This window comes from Balaenoptera ricei, chromosome 8 (assembly GCF_028023285.1).
Source record: "Balaenoptera ricei isolate mBalRic1 chromosome 8, mBalRic1.hap2, whole genome shotgun sequence".
NCBI classification, from domain to species: domain Eukaryota; kingdom Metazoa; phylum Chordata; class Mammalia; order Artiodactyla; family Balaenopteridae; genus Balaenoptera; species Balaenoptera ricei.
In genome coordinates, this window is record NC_082646.1 from 105136543 (window position 1) to 105152795 (window position 16253).

At 48.2% G+C, this 16253-nt stretch overlaps 2 protein-coding genes across 3 annotated transcripts; one reads left to right on the forward strand and one right to left on the reverse strand.

Moving 5' to 3' along the window:
* Positions 1–1312: 1312 nt before the first annotated feature.
* On the reverse strand, positions 1313–5493 carry ZBTB3 (zinc finger and BTB domain containing 3). 2 transcript variants are annotated; one of them, XM_059929759.1, is made up of 2 exons: positions 5463–5493; positions 1313–5020 (listed from the first exon to the last, which is right to left on the reverse strand). In XM_059929759.1, the coding sequence occupies exon 2, from the start codon at positions 4967–4969 to the stop codon at positions 3413–3415; it is 1557 nt and encodes a 518-aa protein (XP_059785742.1). In that variant the 5' UTR covers positions 4970–5020; positions 5463–5493; the 3' UTR covers positions 1313–3412. The 2 variants fall into 2 exon arrangements, with proteins under 2 accessions (XP_059785742.1, XP_059785741.1); XM_059929758.1 differs by having other exon boundaries at positions 5361–5479.
* A 7461-nt stretch (positions 5494–12954) lies between these two features.
* On the forward strand, positions 12955–16064 carry POLR2G (RNA polymerase II subunit G). The gene is made up of 8 exons (XM_059929760.1): positions 12955–13063; positions 13197–13306; positions 14280–14439; positions 15024–15074; positions 15180–15245; positions 15350–15421; positions 15605–15638; positions 15844–16064. Exons 1-8 carry the CDS (start codon positions 13052–13054, stop codon positions 15855–15857), a joined length of 519 nt encoding a protein of 172 aa, XP_059785743.1. The 5' UTR covers positions 12955–13051; the 3' UTR covers positions 15858–16064.
* Positions 16065–16253: the final 189 nt, after the last annotated feature.

The following is a 16253-nucleotide window of genomic DNA, read 5'->3' on the forward strand; positions in this document are numbered from 1 at the left end:
TTAGAAGAAAACAACTAAAAGTTTTTATGAGACTGTGTGTGAAATAAGAAAAAATATATATATTGGTCTCTTCCCAGGTCCTGGCACAGATCTCCTAAAACCCTTGGAATTTGGATTCTGATTTGAAAAAACAACTAAAAGTTTATGAGACAATCAGGGAAATTTGAACAAGAATTATTATCAGTTTTGCTGAGTGTGATCATGGTATTTGGTCTTTTTAAGGGTTCTTTTAGAGGTGCACGCTGAAATTGCTTACTGATAAAATTGGGGAGGGGACTTTAGAGCACTTCATATCATTTGCCAAGAAACACAAAAAACCCAAAACAAAACAACCAATCAACCATAAAAATAAATGTATTTTACAGTAAAAAAAAAAAAAAAAAAAAAGTATTAGTGTATATTGAAGTAAACCATCTTTGGAAACACTGGCTTTGGAGAAAGGGAAATCCAATGTGAAGGGCTAAAATGGTGAGTTTTGTGAAGCTAAGAGCAAGTGAAGGCATACACTTACAAAATACCAATTAAGAAATGAAATCCTAAACTAGGAATAGGTCTCTAAAACTGGAGAGCAAAGGGTGGTTGTCTGAAAACTAAATCAGCTTGTAGCTCAAAAGCAAATAACTTCTCAGGGTTAAACTCTTAATAGCCTGGGGCCTGGCCCATCCCACCATAAAAGGAGGCCGATTTTGGCTCAGTAGAAGGAATAATTATCCAACAATTAGGGTTGTCCAACAGTAGAATATGTTTCCTTTGGGAATAGTGAGTTCTCTTTCAACACTTGGCAAAAGGAGGATCCAGTGTTGGACTAGAGGTTAGATGAGCTGGCCTGTGGTTCGTTGAATCCATGGTTGGGACTGTCAAGAGTAGTGGAAACCAGAGAAAGTTCTCTATTGATCACACCTCTACAGACAGGCCTAAACTGTTCTTGGTGTCCAGCAGATAGATAAAGTGAGGCAACTGTGGCCGTAATTGTGTTGGCTGCTGCTTTAAACATCTTGCAAATTCTTGGCTGCCACCTCCATGAAGAAAGCATTCCATGCTGGGAACTAAAGGCAAATGCTTGCTCTTCAGGAGAATCTCACCAAGTAACACATCCTCTTTAGTTAAGTATTGCACTTGGCCGAGACAGTAACAAGGTTCCTGTGTTCCCCAGATGGTCCAGAGAAATTATATACATTATATATACATGTACACATATTTATTATGCCTTGCTTTTAGGAACTGATGTTCTGAGGCAACCGATTTCTTTTTTCCCCCCTCCTTTTTTAAAAAAATTGATAGATAATTCACATACCATAAATTTCACTCTTTTAAAGGCAACTGATTCTTTTTTTTTTTTTTATTAATTAATTTATTTATTTTTTATTTTTGGCTGTGTTGGGTCTTCGTTTTCTGTGCAAGGGCTCTCTCCAGTTGCGGCGAGCGGGGGCCACTCTTCATCGCGGTGCACGGGCCTCTCACCATCGCGGCCTCTCTAGTTGCGGAGCACAGGCTCCAGGGGCGCAGGCTCAGTAGCTGTGGCTCACGGGCCTAGTTGCTCCGCGGCATGTGGGATCTTCCCGGACCGGGGCACGAACCCGTGTCTCCTGCATTGGCAGGCGGATTCCTAACCACTGCGCCACCAGGGAAGCCCGGCAACTGATTCTTATAGGCGTTTTGATGTGATTCTTACTCCAGGAAAAGGTGCTCCAGTCAGCTAAAATAACTCTTACTGTATGTATGTATATCTTGTCTTGTTTCACCAAGGAGTTAAGGCAGTAATGTATTTGCATAAATAAAATTAGCCATTTGAAAAATAAAAGATTATTCCAACACAAGAAAAATGAAAAGCGTAGAATTCAGTCTCTCAGCCATGGAAATGTTAAGCGTCAACTTTTGCTTCCCATAATAACCCAAGTAAGGAGCTTTCTTTGGCCAAATCTTTGATGCTCAGCTCTGTCTCCTTCCTATGACTCAAAAACAACTTGCTAGTGAGAGTTCACAGGGCTGAATGTGACAAATCCAAAGAGAGAGAAGAAATTCAGAACATTCACTCATATTTTCATCTTTTTCTAAATACTCCTTCCTGCTTTTTTTGCACTCAGTTCCTTATGTGCCAAAGAGAGAGAGTTTGTGGGAAGCCCTCTGGTCCATCCTACAGACACCACTCTTCACCACAGGCAGGGGCAGACCCTTCTCTTACATTCCTAGAATGCTTTTTCCCCCCATGCCACATCAACACCCCAAATTCCCATTTCTTTGCTATCTCTACTGTCAGTAACTACCTGTGTGACCGTACATGAGTAATTTGACCTGTCTAGGCTGTCATCACACCTTTTAAGTGAGGGAGTTAGACCAGATGAACTCTAAGATTGTCTCATCTAGAGTTTCTTGCTTTAGTTTTCCCAAGCGCCCATCATTTCCATTTCACAAGTCCTCCAGCTGCCCCCACACGCCTACCACCGTGGAGCTTAGTGTTTTCTGCCTTGCAGTTTGTCATCTTCAGAGACCTCAATGCACATTTAAGACATGCAGGCAAAAATTTCAAGCCATCAATACGGTATCTGTTGTTGAAACAGTCAATCAAAGGCCTTTCTACATGGAAAGCAGAGGGAAAGGGGTAAGGCAACAAAACCAAACAAACACTCAAAAGGTCAAAAAAGAAAACAACTTCTAGTTCAAAGTTAACCATCTTCAACAGTGTTTTAAACCAGCATGGTATCTGAAGTCATAAGCCAGGGTTCAAATCTGGCTTGCCCCTTAACTAGCTCTGTGACCTAGAACAAGTTAACGTTGATTGTTCAGTCTCAAGTTTCCTTGTCTGTGGGGAAAAAAGCGGGGAGAGGGATAATACCTCATAAAGTTGTTGAGGATTAAATGAGTATTTATGTGAAGTGCCCAGTACATCCCAGGACACAGGAGGAGCTCAACTACAACAATAAACCATAATTGTGTGAAATTCCCTAATTTGTACACTTTTCCTAAGTCAAGTCTACACTGCCCTCTGCCTCTCTCACTTTTTTCCTCATAAACAACCTGACCCCCACCCCTACCCCAAGTACAGGTATCAGATTCCTAGAAGGTCTGGAGGAGAGCTGTGAAAGAATCAGCAGGCATGCAGGTTTGTGGAAGAAACCAGCCAAGACCAGTTCAGAGAGATACTTTTCACTGCTAGCTTTATGGGTCCAAATGCAGAGTGAGAAGCGATTACACCTCGGGAAAATTCCCGGTGCCCTTGGTGAGGAGTTGACTGAGATGCGATGCCCCATAAAGTCCTGCTATCTGGCTGGGAAAAGAAAAGGGTAGGAACCTACAGCCTGGGCAGAATCTTCATTCTGTCCCCAGCAGGGGAAATGAGATGCTTCCCACCTTCCGTGCTGCCCCCTAACAGTGGCAACAGCAGGCCTAGCATCAGGGCGTGCTCTCACAGATGTTAGTTTTTGGGGCCAAGTACAAAATTTTTGGGTGGCCCTCCAGCACTGCTGTTCTGTCTGTCTGCTGTCGGGGAGCCAGGGATGGGCTGCACTCCCAGGAGGGGGCCAGCCTCTGGATCCGGTTTGCTGCGTTTGGCCAGGTCCTCATTGTGAGCCTTACGGATGTGGCGGTACAGGTCCCCTGACTGCGTGTAGCTGCGCAGGCAGTAGCGGCACTCGTAGGGTCGCTCACGCGTGTGCACTGTGGCATGGCGCCGTAGCGTGTAAGAACATGAGAAGGTCTTCCCACATGTCTTGCAAGTGGGAACATCCTCAGTAAAAACCCCAAAGCTTCCTGGGGCTGCTTCATACTCAGAAGGCAGGTAGAGTGGCTCGTGCAGGGTGGGCGGAGCGGGCAGGGGTGAGGTCACCAGTCCTCGATGATACTGCCCTGGACCTGGCAGCAAATGGTAGGGTAGGTGAGGATCTGGCGGCAGGAAGTGGTCACTGGCCCCCACCTCCTCCAGTCCTGCTGCCCTTGGCTCTTCAAAGGCCTCTGGCTGTGGGGGCTGTTCACCATACATTGCTGCTCCAGGTGGGAACAGTCCCTCAGGACCCTGAGGCTGTTCCTCCGAGGCATCGGGCTCCTCATCGGAAATCACAATAGCTTCTACTTTCACCTGGACCAGCTCCGCTTCTGCTGGGGCTGGAGCCTGCGATGGAACTGGGGCTGGGACTGGGACTGCAGCCGAAGCTGGGGGATAGAAGCCTTGCAGTGGTCCTCCAGTTCCCCTTGGTTCCACCACCCTCAGATTCTCAGAAACCACATCAAGGGGAGCCAGCGGCTCCACTGAAACCGTTGGGAGGCCCGAAGAGAAGTAGTTCGCAGGGTTGGTCTCTGTGGAGCTACTGGGGCTGGCAAGAGAGACATCAGCCACTGGTGGAGGAGGTGCCCGCAGATGGAGTGAGTCAACCTCCACGCCAGGCTGTGTAGTATCAGCCCCAGCCGGCATCGGTGGCTCATCTGGAGGACAGACAGTAGGTGAGGGAGCTGCTGAGCTTTTCCATTCCCCTTTGCCCCAGTGGCCTGATGTCTCTGCAGATGCCAACGAAGGTTGGGGGCCACGGGAAGTGCTGGACAAAAACTCCAAATTAGGGTGCTGTGAGTTGGTTTCTTCCTCCTTCTTGGTACTATCCGCCTCTGCCAGGGCCCGGGCTTGCAGCCGCCGCTTACACACCTTGACAATATCATTCATGTGCAAGTAGCTGGCAGCTGCCAGCACATCCTCCACAGGGGTATCCCCCCTCAGGACCAGCTGGCCAGCATACATAAAGTCCAGAAGCAGCCCAAAGGCTGGGGCTGTGACAATCTCGTTGTGGATACACACCAGATCCCTCTTGTCCAGTTCCCGCTCTTTATAGAAAAGCTGGAAAAATGGGCTGCAGGAGGCCAGCACAGCCCGATGGGCCAAGAACTGGGTGCTACCCACCATCACCGTGCAGTCACAAAGGAAACCCTGCGACCGCTGCTCTCGGAGGCTCTGCAGCAGCTGCTGGCTGTGTTCTGGGAACTCCATAGCACCCCACGAAGGGAAAGGGACCCTAGGAAGGTCCCCACCAGTGGCTCCCTGGGAAAAGAGGACAGGGGGTTAGGGCAGGTGACCCTCCCATAAACCTTAACGTCACCTCTGAGCTATTACTTGCCACCCCAAAGCCTCTGGCAGCACCGTCCTGACCCCAAGACGCTCGCTTAAATTACTACCCTTCTTTCTCCCAGGTCACACCCAGTGGTCTACTTTTAGCCCCGCCCCTTCGGCCTAACCTTAGCAGCAGGCTCCGCCCCGTCCACAAAGCCCCTCCCCGGAAGTCCCGCCTCCTAAGCAGCCTCCGCTTCCTCGATGCCCACCCGGTAGCTTCCAGCACCTCCTCCAACTAGAAGTCTCGCCCCCAGGCCTTTGCGGGCGATACCTCTACGCCCCACTCCGGGAACTCCCTGAGCCTCTCTCGCATTCCAGGGGCTAAGAAGTCCGAGGGTGGGAACTAGCAGAGAAAGCTGATCTCTTCACTCACCGCCGATCAGCCACAGGGAGAGCTCCGCCCCTTCCCACCTTCTCAGTTATCATTGGCTCAAATTTGCCTTCCCTCGTCACGGATTGGTTCACTCTCCACTAACCATCCTCCCGGCTCGGGGCGGCGTCTCCAAATGGGTGCTGGTGGCCGTCGCTCAGGCAGCTAGGCGCCCGATTGGTTAGCGCTCCTGTCCTAAACTTTTCCTTTTCTAACCTCCTTCTTTGCCTCAGATCCCTCTGGATTGGCTGAGCTTTTCCAGCTACCTGAGGCAGTAGGAGTGCGACGCCCTCCGGATCGGCCGCGAGGCCCGCCACGGCGCAGAGCGTTGGGTCTTAGCGGACAGCATGTCACCCTCGCTGCTGGGTGACCGGGAAAAGGAGAACCTACAAGCTGGTGTGGTACCCAGGAGGCCCGAGTCTTAGACCCGGCTCTGCTGTAACCGTGGGCGATAGCTGCACCTCTCTGAACTGCAGTTGTTTCTTGTAGGTCCCTCCCTCTCTCAAAAACTCCAAGATGCCCTGCTGCCTCACTCCCTCCAGTCTGATGGTTCTGGGCTCCTGGCTCAGCAGTGGTGGTGTCAGAGAACTAGCAGCTGCGCGAATGCAGTCGTAGTGTCCCTAGCCTAAACTCTATAGCCAACTTACAATAGAGATGAGTGGCCTTCTCTGTCTGGAGCGTAGGGGGCAGTAGCTGGTAGGAAAGGAGGGAGTGGGCCAAGGCCCTAAAATGTCCCTGGGCGGGAGAATAAAGAGCGTGATTACTTCTGCAGAGATCTTCCAGTGTTCCTAGACAACAGCTAGTTGTCTAGCCACAACTACTGAGCCCGCGTGCTGCAACTCCCGAAGCCGGCGTGCCTAGAGCCCGTGCTCTGCGACAAGAGAAGCCACCGCAATGAGAAGCCCGCGCACTGCAACGAAGACCCCATGCAGCCAAAAATAATTAATTAATTTTAAAAAAACCCCGACATAAGTAACATTTTCATTTTCTAGGAAAAATAATTCTGTTTTCCAAAATCAAAAAAATATGTAGTGAAAATAGTGGCATTGTTTTACATTTTTCCAAATTTCTTTAATGTCTGGCTTTATATTAGACAGCTGGATTCTCACATCTGTTTCTGTTTTCAAACTATTATGAGATATTGTTTTGATTATATGAAGATTAAAATCTGACCTCATACAAATGGGTGGGCGTGGAATTTCATTGGCCGTGGTGAGAAGTTTGTATTGTATTCTGAGTGTAATCGGGAGCCATTGGTGGGTTTTAAGCAGGGGAGTGTTCTGATACGATTCTTGCTTTTAAAGACTTATCCTGCCTAGTCTGGAGAAAGGAGCATAGGGGATCAAAGTTGGAGCAGGGAGAGAGCTGTGGAAATTGTTCTGCAAGAGATGATGGTGGCTAGACAAGGGTAGTGATGGTGGAGCTGGGGAGAAGTGCTGGGTCAACAGAATTTGCTAAAATTAGGATAGGAGATGAGAGTCAAGAGGAAAAAGGAGTCAAGGATGGCTAAAATCTTTGAATGAGCAATGGTGTGGCTGACAGCCATTTTCTGAGATTGGGACAATGAGGTAGGAAAATGGAGAGTTCTGTTTTGACGCTTTAGGTAGAGCTTCCCCTCAGCCAGTTAGACTTGTGAGCTTGAAGATCAGGGGAAACACTGGGGCTGGAGATATACATTGGGAGTGTCATCAGCATACAGATGGTATTTAAAGCCAGGGCACTGGAGGGAAAACCCTTGTAGGAGAGAGGGCTGTGGAGCTGCTAAGCAGTGAGGAGCATAGGCTGTGCAGGAAGCTTAAGTGATCATGTTTCTACAGGTTCAGAAGAGATCAGAATGAAGATGAATCTGAGATTGGGCACAAAGACTGTGTGCTTGACACACTCTGGGGTTGCCAAACATACTGGACCTAGATTTTTAAAATTATAGTTATTTTGGGAATTCCCTGGCGGTCCAGTGGTTAGGACTTCACGCTTCCACTACAGGGGACACAGGTTCCATCCCTGGTCGGGGAACTAAGATTCTATATGCCGTGTGGCGCAGCCAAAAAAAAAAAAAGATTACATTTATTTTAACCTCTGTATAAACCCCTTTGGTCAACACAGACTAGTGGCCACTGTGGCTTAATAAGCCTAGTGTGTGCTAGATTTCAGCCTCTCTCACACCCAGGTGCACCATTAAGCAGGGCACAACTTGTTGGTTTTGCTTCTCAAAACTGGAATATACAAACCCCCACCCTGGGGTACACACAGCTACAGGATGCCAGGAAGCATCTTTCTAGAGCACCATTCAGTCAGATTTTTTTGATAAAAGTTTTTATCTGGGGAATAGGCATATTAAACTGGCATAGATAGACTATGGCACATGAAAAAAAAAGTATGTAAATTTTATTTTATTTTATTTTTTTATTTTTTTATTTTTTAATTTTATTTATTTATTTATGGCTGTGTTGGGTCTTCGTTGCTGCGCGCAGGCTTTCTCTAGCTGCGGCGAGCGGGGGCTGCTCTTCGTTGCGGTGCGCGGGCTTCTCATTGCGGTGGCTTCTCTTGTTGCGGAGCATGGGCTCTAGGCACGCGGGCTTCAGTAGTTGTGGCATGTGGGCTCAGTCGCTGTGGCTTGTAGGCTCTAGAGCGCAGGCTCAGTAGTTGTGGTGCACGGGCTTAGTTGCTCCGTGGCATGTGGGATCTTCCCGGCCCAGGGCTCGAACCCGTGTCTCCTGCATTGGCAGGCGGATTCTCACCCACTGCGCCACCAGGGAAGCCCAGTATGTAAATTTTAAAGCTAAAACAGAAGAAATTTCATACTTATTGCAGTAACTTTCCCCCAAGGAAAAAGGTTGAAAAGCTTTCTTCTATGCGTTTTTGTATTAGTAGAAATTAGAAAAATACCCACCATATATTTAGTAGCTGTTAACTGCTAGCAATGTGCTAAACATATGATCTCTAATTCCATTATAGCCTTTCTTATCCCCATTAGACAGAAGAAGAGACCTAGGTTCTTGTGAGACTTGATTAAGTAACTTGGCCAAGGTCACAAAGCTAATAAAAGGCAGAGCTGAAATTGAATCTAGGTCTATCTATCTTCAAAGTCACACCCTTAACCACTTTGTAGATTTGTCTTCCTGCAGTGTCCCCGAGGTGGTCCTCAGGGTTGTTGTACCCATGGCCAGAGGATTCAGACTCAGCTGGGGGCAGGATTATCCTAGCTGTTGGATGAACTGGTGGCACAGAAGCAGGAACCTAGAACCAGCGAGAGGCGCAGCTAGGACGGATGAGCCTTGCTCAGAGATCGCCCTCCGGGGCTGGACCTGCTGCTTGTGTATAAATCTTTGGGAGACAGGTGACAGACATCATCACAAGGGCTCCTCTCTACTACTGTGTAGGTTGGCAAGACCTATCCTTGCAGCAGACTGTGTTCTCCAAGGTGGCCTTAAGAAGATCTTCCCTCCCACATGCTCCTTTTACAATATGACATTGATGCTCCTTCCATCCGGTAAGGTCTCTCACCTTGAGCCCGGGAGGAACTGTGACCCTCAGAGAGATGTGATGCTGTGTGACTTCTGAGGCCAAGTCATAAAAAGGGATAGAGCTTCCACCTGGTCCTCTTGGGATGCTTGCTCTTAGAACCCAGCCACCATGCTGTGAAGAACCCAGGCCACACACGAAGAGGGCACCTGTAAGTGTTTCAGCCATAGCCACAGCCAGGCTTCCAGCTAACAGCCAGCTTCAACTTGCCAGCCATGTGACTGAGCCATCTCAGAAGTGGATCCTCCAGTCCCCAGCGGAACTGCCCAGCTGATGTCGCCTGGAGCAGGAGTACACCTTCCCCACGGAGTCTTGCTCCAATTGTAGATTTATGAGATAAATAAACTACTGTGGTTGTTTTAAGCCACAAAGTTTTGGGGTGGTTTACTGTGCAACAAAAGTTAAATAAAACAATCCTTCAGTAGACTTTCTCCGAAAGTACTCCGAATCTCAATACAGCTGATAGTTCTCCATTGCGATTTTGTTTCTGTTCTAGCTTGTCTCTGATTCTGGAGCTTTGGAGGCAAAGAGATCAGGGCTTGGGGAGGATTTATCATGGCCAAACCATGCCTGGGGAGCTTGAAGAGATCATAATAGATTCAATATGAGAATGAGGTTCAGTCAACCCATATTTGTTAAACTCCATTATTTGCCAAGCGCACTGTTAGGTGCTAGAGATTCGATCACTGATGCAAATAGATCCCAAGCACCTGTCCTGTGCCAGGGGCTCTTCTAGGCATCAGGGATATAGAGGAACACAACAGACAGGAATCCCTGCCCTTCTTGAGGGGAAACAGGCAATATGCACATGCATAAATTAATAAGATGATGCTAAATAGGGCTAAGTTCTATGAAGATAAACAAAATAAAGATAAATAAAACAAAGCAATACAATAGGAGAGTGACTGGGGTGTGGCTACTTGAGTCAGAGTAGTCATGGAAGGCCTCTTGGAAGTGGTGATATTGAGCTTATAACTGAAAAATGAGAAGGAGCTCCCCCATCCCCATCAGGTGAAAATCAGAGCCAATAGCGTTTTAGGCATAGGAAGTAGCAAGTGCATTGGTCTCAAGGTGGGAGAGGAGGCCAAGTGGCTGGAGTGGAGGAAGCAAGAGGAAGAGAGGCAGAAAATAGAGTTGGCTGAATCTGGCCCCTGCCTCGTTGGTCAGTGATGGTTTTATTCTAGTGCCCTGGGAAGCCATTGGGTCTTAAGTAGGGGATTGACAAGATTTGACGTGAGTTTTGAAAAGATCACTCTTGGCAAATAAGCACGTGAAAAGATGTTCAACATCCTTAAGTCATTAGGGGAATGAAAATTAAAACCACAATGAGATACTATCACACTTATTAGAATAGCAAACAAATAAATAAACCCTGCTGACAATACCAAGTGCTGGTGAGGATATCAGAGCAACTGGAACTCTTATACCTACATAGACAATTATATAACATTTACACCACACAGACACAGTAGGTGTAAATAACCTCAAGAGCATTGATAATAGTAAACTATGTTAAATAGGAAATGATGAGTTTTAAGTATTTATTGCTAATGATTCTAACTCTAATTACAATGTGTGGTTTTTTTCCCCCACACTTCCAAGCAATTCTCAAACACCAGCTGAGTGTCCTACGATTTAACTCAATTCTGACACCATCGACACGGAGATAGCATCAGATTCCACAGGTTAAGGGCTCAGTCCTACAAGACTGCCCTCCACTTCAGATGGCGATAGTAGGTCCCGGTTGTCATCTGTCCATCTGACTGGCTATAGATTGAAGGTTCCAAAGACCACCCCCCTGCCCACCTCCTTGGGTTCAATTAATTTGCTAGAGTGGCTCACAGAACTCAAAGAAACATTTCACTTACTAGATTACCACTTTATTATAAAAGATCCTAACTCAGGAAGAGCTACATAGAAACGATGCCTAGGATGTGGGATGGGGAAAGGGCGTGGAGCTTCCATGCGCTCTCTGAGCTCACCACTCTCCCCAGTTCTCCAGGTCTTCACCAACGCCAAGCTCTCTGAACCCCATCCTTTTGGGTTTTTAATGGAGATTTTCACTCCATAGGCAGGGTTGATTAATTTATTAGTCAGGTCAGGGAGTTGAGACTGAAAGTTCCAACCCTCCAGTCACTTGGTTGTTTCCCCTGGTTTAGGTGCTTTCCAAAAGTCACCTCATTAACATAAACTCGGGTGTGGTTGAAAGGGGCTTGTTATGAATATCAAGACACATTCATCATCTTATCACTTAGGCAATTCCAAGGGTTTAGGAGCTCTGTGACAGAAACGGGGAAAAAGACCAAATATATATATATATTTATTGTAAATCACAGTATCACACTTTTGTTTTTTCTAACTTTTTATTATGAACAATTTCAAGCACACAAAAGTAGTAGGAAAAGTGTAAGAAACCACCGTTATCCATCATCTGGCTTCAAAGATTATCAATATATTGCCAAACTTGTTTCATCTACACCTCTGCCTTTGTTTTTTAGTATAATTCATTTAATTTTAAGTTGACAATTAAATTATTGTTAACATTTTTAAAATACCTATTTATTTATTTTGGCTGCGCTGGGTCTTAGTTGCGGCATGCAGGATTTTTAGTTGCAGCATGCAGGATTTTTAGTTGCAGCATGCAGGATCTAGTTCCCCTATCAGGGATCGAACCCGGACCCCCAGCATTGGGAGCGCGGAGTCATACCCACTGGGCCACCAGGGAAGTCCCAAGACAATTAAACTTTTAATAATGGTTGTGTTTACCCACTGGCTTGCAAAATTCCTGAAATATTAACAGCTGGCTTTTGTAGGGGGCTCCAGCACACCACTGTCAGCAGGTAAGGTTGCTTTTGCGGGGAGGCTGGCTTCGAAAAGAGGAAAGGAGGGAGTCGGGGCTGTTGAGGCCCTGCCCTCCGTCCCGCCATCTGCTTCCTTATGTGGTTGCAGGTGCAGGGGATCCCCAAGGAGTCTGAGCAGCTGACTGGTGACCTCAATCATTCTAGGAAATGCGCAGCGTCAATGCAAATTGGTGTGTGGCAGCTCTAAGAAAGCATGAGATCTCTGTTCGTGCAGGAGGGAAGGTCAGGCTTTCTTACAACATACAAAAACTTAGGCAACAGGGAGTTTGCTCAAGGTCACAGAGACTGTCTGGGCTTTAGAACGAGCTGCTCTTGCTGAGCCTTTATCATAGGTCCGCGTCTCATGGTGTTTCTGCCTTTCTTCCCATGGCCCTTTTATCAGTCAGGGTCTCAGCAGGGCACAGACCGCATGCTCACTCTGGTTAACTGAGGTGAGTTTAATAATGGGACTATCTACAAAACTGTGAGCAGAGCTGAAGGAACAGACAAGGCTCACCAGTTCTCTAGGTCCTTGGGCGTAAGGGGGCGGGCGAAGGGGCGAGAGGGGGGTTGAGAGGAGTGCAGTGACTTGAGGTTCTCTTCACACCTGGAGGGGGCGCTGCCTTCTGGGCTCTGACTTTGCGGGTTTCATCTCTAAACTACCAGAGCCAGGCAATGAATGCCTGAATATGCAAGAGTCTTGGGAGTCAGGCATCCTGAATTTGAATCCCGACCCTGAGTGACCTCAACCTTCTGAGCCTGGGACCTTCTTTGTAAGTGGGAGTAATAACAAAGCCTGCCTGGTGGGGTTGCTGTATGGATTAAATGAGATAAGAACAGCTACTTACTATGCTTACTATGTGATAGCAGTCTTCAACTATTTGCTGAATGAATAGATTCTGCTAAAGCGCTTTATTTATGCCATCTCTCATTAATTAATTAATGCCTTTTAAAAGGATTTACTGAGCGTCCAGTCTACGCCGGACACTGATAATCTGTGGGAGTCTGGCATTTCGACCGCTGTTGGGCTGGACAGAGGGGAGGAGCTTCACGGATTCCCCGCCCACGACAGCGAGGCTCAATGGGGTCCGTGGAGGAGGCGAGTCCCTCCCACTTCTCCGGGGCAGTCCCGGAAGCGGGCTTGGGTAGTTGCTGTGTTTCCGGTCGGTCTGGAGGCTCCGCTCCCGCCGCAGCTGTAGGCCCGGCTGCTGTCCAGCCTCCTCCGGGAAGATGTTCTACCACGTGAGCAGGGCACGGGGTGGCGGCGAGGGCAGGGTCGAGAGGAGGAGAGGAGCGGAGGACCGGGACTAGGGGCCGCTTCTTGCCTCACATTCCTGCCGCTTCTAGCCTGGTCTCCATCCCCGTTTCCCCGCAGATCTCCCTGGAGCACGAGATCCTGCTGCACCCACGCTACTTCGGCCCCAACCTGCTCAACACGGTGAAGCAAAAGCTCTTCACCGAGGTGGAGGGGACCTGCACCGGCAAGTGAGTGTCGCGCCCTCCGTGCCGCCTAAGCAGTGAGCACACGTCTCCCTACGCCTGCATCCCCTCCCCAACTCCTACACATCCTGAAAGGTTCTGCTACCTACCCTGGCGAGCCCTCTCACCCTCCCAGGAGCCCCAGGCAGTTAGATGCTTCCTGGTTTGGGTTCCCACGATTCCCTCTGCGAAGCTGGATAACGGAGCTCTCTTCTTTCAGCCAAGATTGGTCATTCATTTACTCTGCAAACATTTCTAAAGCTCCAGCTGTGTGCCAGGCTCTGTGTCAGGCACTGGGAACAATGCAGTGAAAAAGACAGAATGAGGTCCGCCCTTGTGGAGCTCACAGTCTCTTTTGATTCTGCTCTTTTTCTCTATCCCAGGGACCTGGCATGGCACATCTTGGGCCTCACTAAAGGTTTGTTGAATGAATGAGTGAGCAGGAAAAAGCAGATTGAGAGTTAGGGGGAGGAAGGAAGAGGACTGAGACTTGACCATCTCTGGGCTCTGCACGGAGGAGCCTCGCACACCGTGATGTAAATGAGTGAGGATGAGCAGGGCTATAGAGTACTTGGGCCTCCAGCATCAGAGTAACTTGGGGTGTTCTTGGAACATACAGGTTCCTGAGCCTCATCTCATCCCTACAGCATCACGACTTTCTGGGGGAAGGCCTGGGAACATGCATTTTAACAAGTTTCTCCCAGGTGATTCTGAGGCATCTCCAAGATTGAGGTCTCTTGGCTCAAGGACTGCAGCCCTTTTGGACATTTATTGTGAAATTACGAGAGCAGCATTTGGCATTTTAGATGCTGATCATTGTCGTGTCTCCTCTCTTGATTATTAAGCTCTGTGGGGCAGGGGTGCCATCTATTTCCCCTTTGTGCCGCCCCTTTACCCGCAGGCTCAGTGTCTCTTGTGGCAGATGGTTTTAGAGGCTTTTCCACACACAGTGCCTTTCTCTTTCTCATCCTCCTTGCAGGTATGGCTTTGTAATTGCTGTCACCACCATCGACAATATCGGTGCTGGTGTGATCCAGCCAGGCCGAGGCTTTGTCCTTTATCCAGTTAAGTACAAGGCCATTGTTTTCCGACCCTTTAAAGGGGAGGTCGTGGATGCCGTTGTCACTCAGGTCAACAAGGTAAGACCATCGGGGGGGTAGTGGAAAGGTCCATCCCTTAGAAGATCTGGGATGGATCCCAACTCGGCTTGTTAATAGCTCTGTGTCTTTGGCCACATCACTTCTTTGTGCTTCAAGCTTCCTCACCTGTCAAATGGTATGGTAATCTTGCTCTGCCTCACTCAGGGGCATGTAAGTCATTGTTGATAGTCAAAACAATAGTAGCCTCCATTGATTGAGTAGTTCCTCTGGGCCAGGTAATGTGCAAAGCCTCACAGTGACTCTGTGAGGTGAGTGCTTTTATCCCTGTGCTTTTTTTCTCCAGGCTGAAGCTTGGAGAAGTTGTCTGCTGGCCAAGGTCATGTGGCCAACAGGTGTTCAAATCCCAAATTCCGACAAGTTCTAGGCCTCAGCTGTTTACCACTACACTTCCTTAACTTAAAACGAAAGCTTGGAAGAAAGAAAGAAATGAAAACAAATGCCAAACTTCAGAGTGGTTTCAAAACATGAAGAATATTATTGATATTAGGGACCAGATAAGGACGGGAAGCTTAGAAGACTTTGGGGGACAAAAGAAAAAGCAAGGTCACTCATTTCCCTTCTAGGTTGGACTCTTCACAGAAATTGGGCCCATGTCCTGCTTCATCTCTCGACATGTAAGTCTAGGCACCCTGGCTGGGTCTAAGGAGGAGACGGGTATTATGAGCATCTGTTGAAGCATCCTTTTAAAGTACTCTTACCCAGTTTCACCTTCCTTTCAGTCCATTCCGTCAGAGATGGAGTTTGATCCTAACTCCAACCCACCATGTTACAAGACAATGGATGAGGTAAGTGGGTGGGAAGAAGTCAGTGAGAGGGACAAGAGAATGAGCCACTCCGAGGGAGAGTACTGGCCTGAGGGTGTCTGAGGATACTGTTCCCTCCTCCCCAGGACATTGTGATTCAGCAGGACGATGAGATCCGCTTGAAGATTGTGGGGACCCGTGTGGATAAGAATGACATTGTGAGTCTCTTGCCTGCCTCTACCAGGCAGAGCTGATGATTTCTGCCTACCCAGAGTTCCTGGGGGTTTTGTGCTCTTCTGCCTGGAAGAAGAAATGGGTGGGCAGAAGGCCTGAGGCTGAGGGTTAGAGGATAGGTCTGTGCTTGCTCTGGCTTCATTTCCTTTTTACCTTTCCTTCTGCAGTTTGCTATCGGCTCCCTGATGGATGATTACTTGGGTGAGTGTCAGGGTCATTGCCTGGAGGAGGGGTTTGTGGGTGCAGGGGGTGGATATGGGATTTAATGCCTGAACCACAGATGACAGAAACTCTCCTGTTATCTGCTTGGGAGACCAAGGACATGTGCCTCTTGGGATGGGAAGTCGATGGTTAGGGCTGCCCCAAGCTCTGGGTCTAACCAGTGTGCTTTTCCTGTTCTCGGCAGGACTTGTGAGCTGAGCACCATGACCTCCTACCTTGTTTGGTCCTTATCCAGGAGGTGTGACTGTCACACTTCCCGTGTTGTCCAGAGGCCCAGTCTGGCTGCTGTGGAGGAGGCAAGGAAGGTTTCTTGTCCTCAGAAGACATCTGGCTCTTCTTGTGGCTTAGCAGCCACTCCCAGATTTCTGACTCTGTGTTCTAACCGTAAAAGGTCCTTGATTCTCATGGAAGTGTCATCTCCTTCTTTCTTTGGTAAGAACAAGTCTGGTTTTTTTTTCGGCCACGCCGTGCGGCATGTGCGATCTTAGTTGCCCGACCAGGGATTGAACCTGCGCCCCCTGTAGTGGATGCGCAGAGTCTTAACCACTGGGCCGCCAGGGAAGACCCAGAACAACTCTTTTTTTGAAAAGGCTG

Coding starts and splice junctions, on each gene's coding strand:
- ZBTB3 (XM_059929758.1), bottom strand. CDS start 5,402: ATGCGAGAGAGGCTCAGGGAGTTCCCGGAGTGGGGCGTAGAG. Junction 5,021..5,360: donor TCCCGGAGTGGGGCGTAGAG/GTATCGCCCGCA, acceptor CTCTTTTCCCAG/GGAGCCACTGGTGGGGACCT.
- POLR2G (XM_059929760.1), top strand. Junction 13,307..14,279: donor GAGGGGACCTGCACCGGCAA/GTGAGTGTCGCG, acceptor TCCTCCTTGCAG/GTATGGCTTTGTAATTGCTG. Junction 15,422..15,604: donor GTGTGGATAAGAATGACATT/GTGAGTCTCTTG, acceptor TTCCTTCTGCAG/TTTGCTATCGGCTCCCTGAT.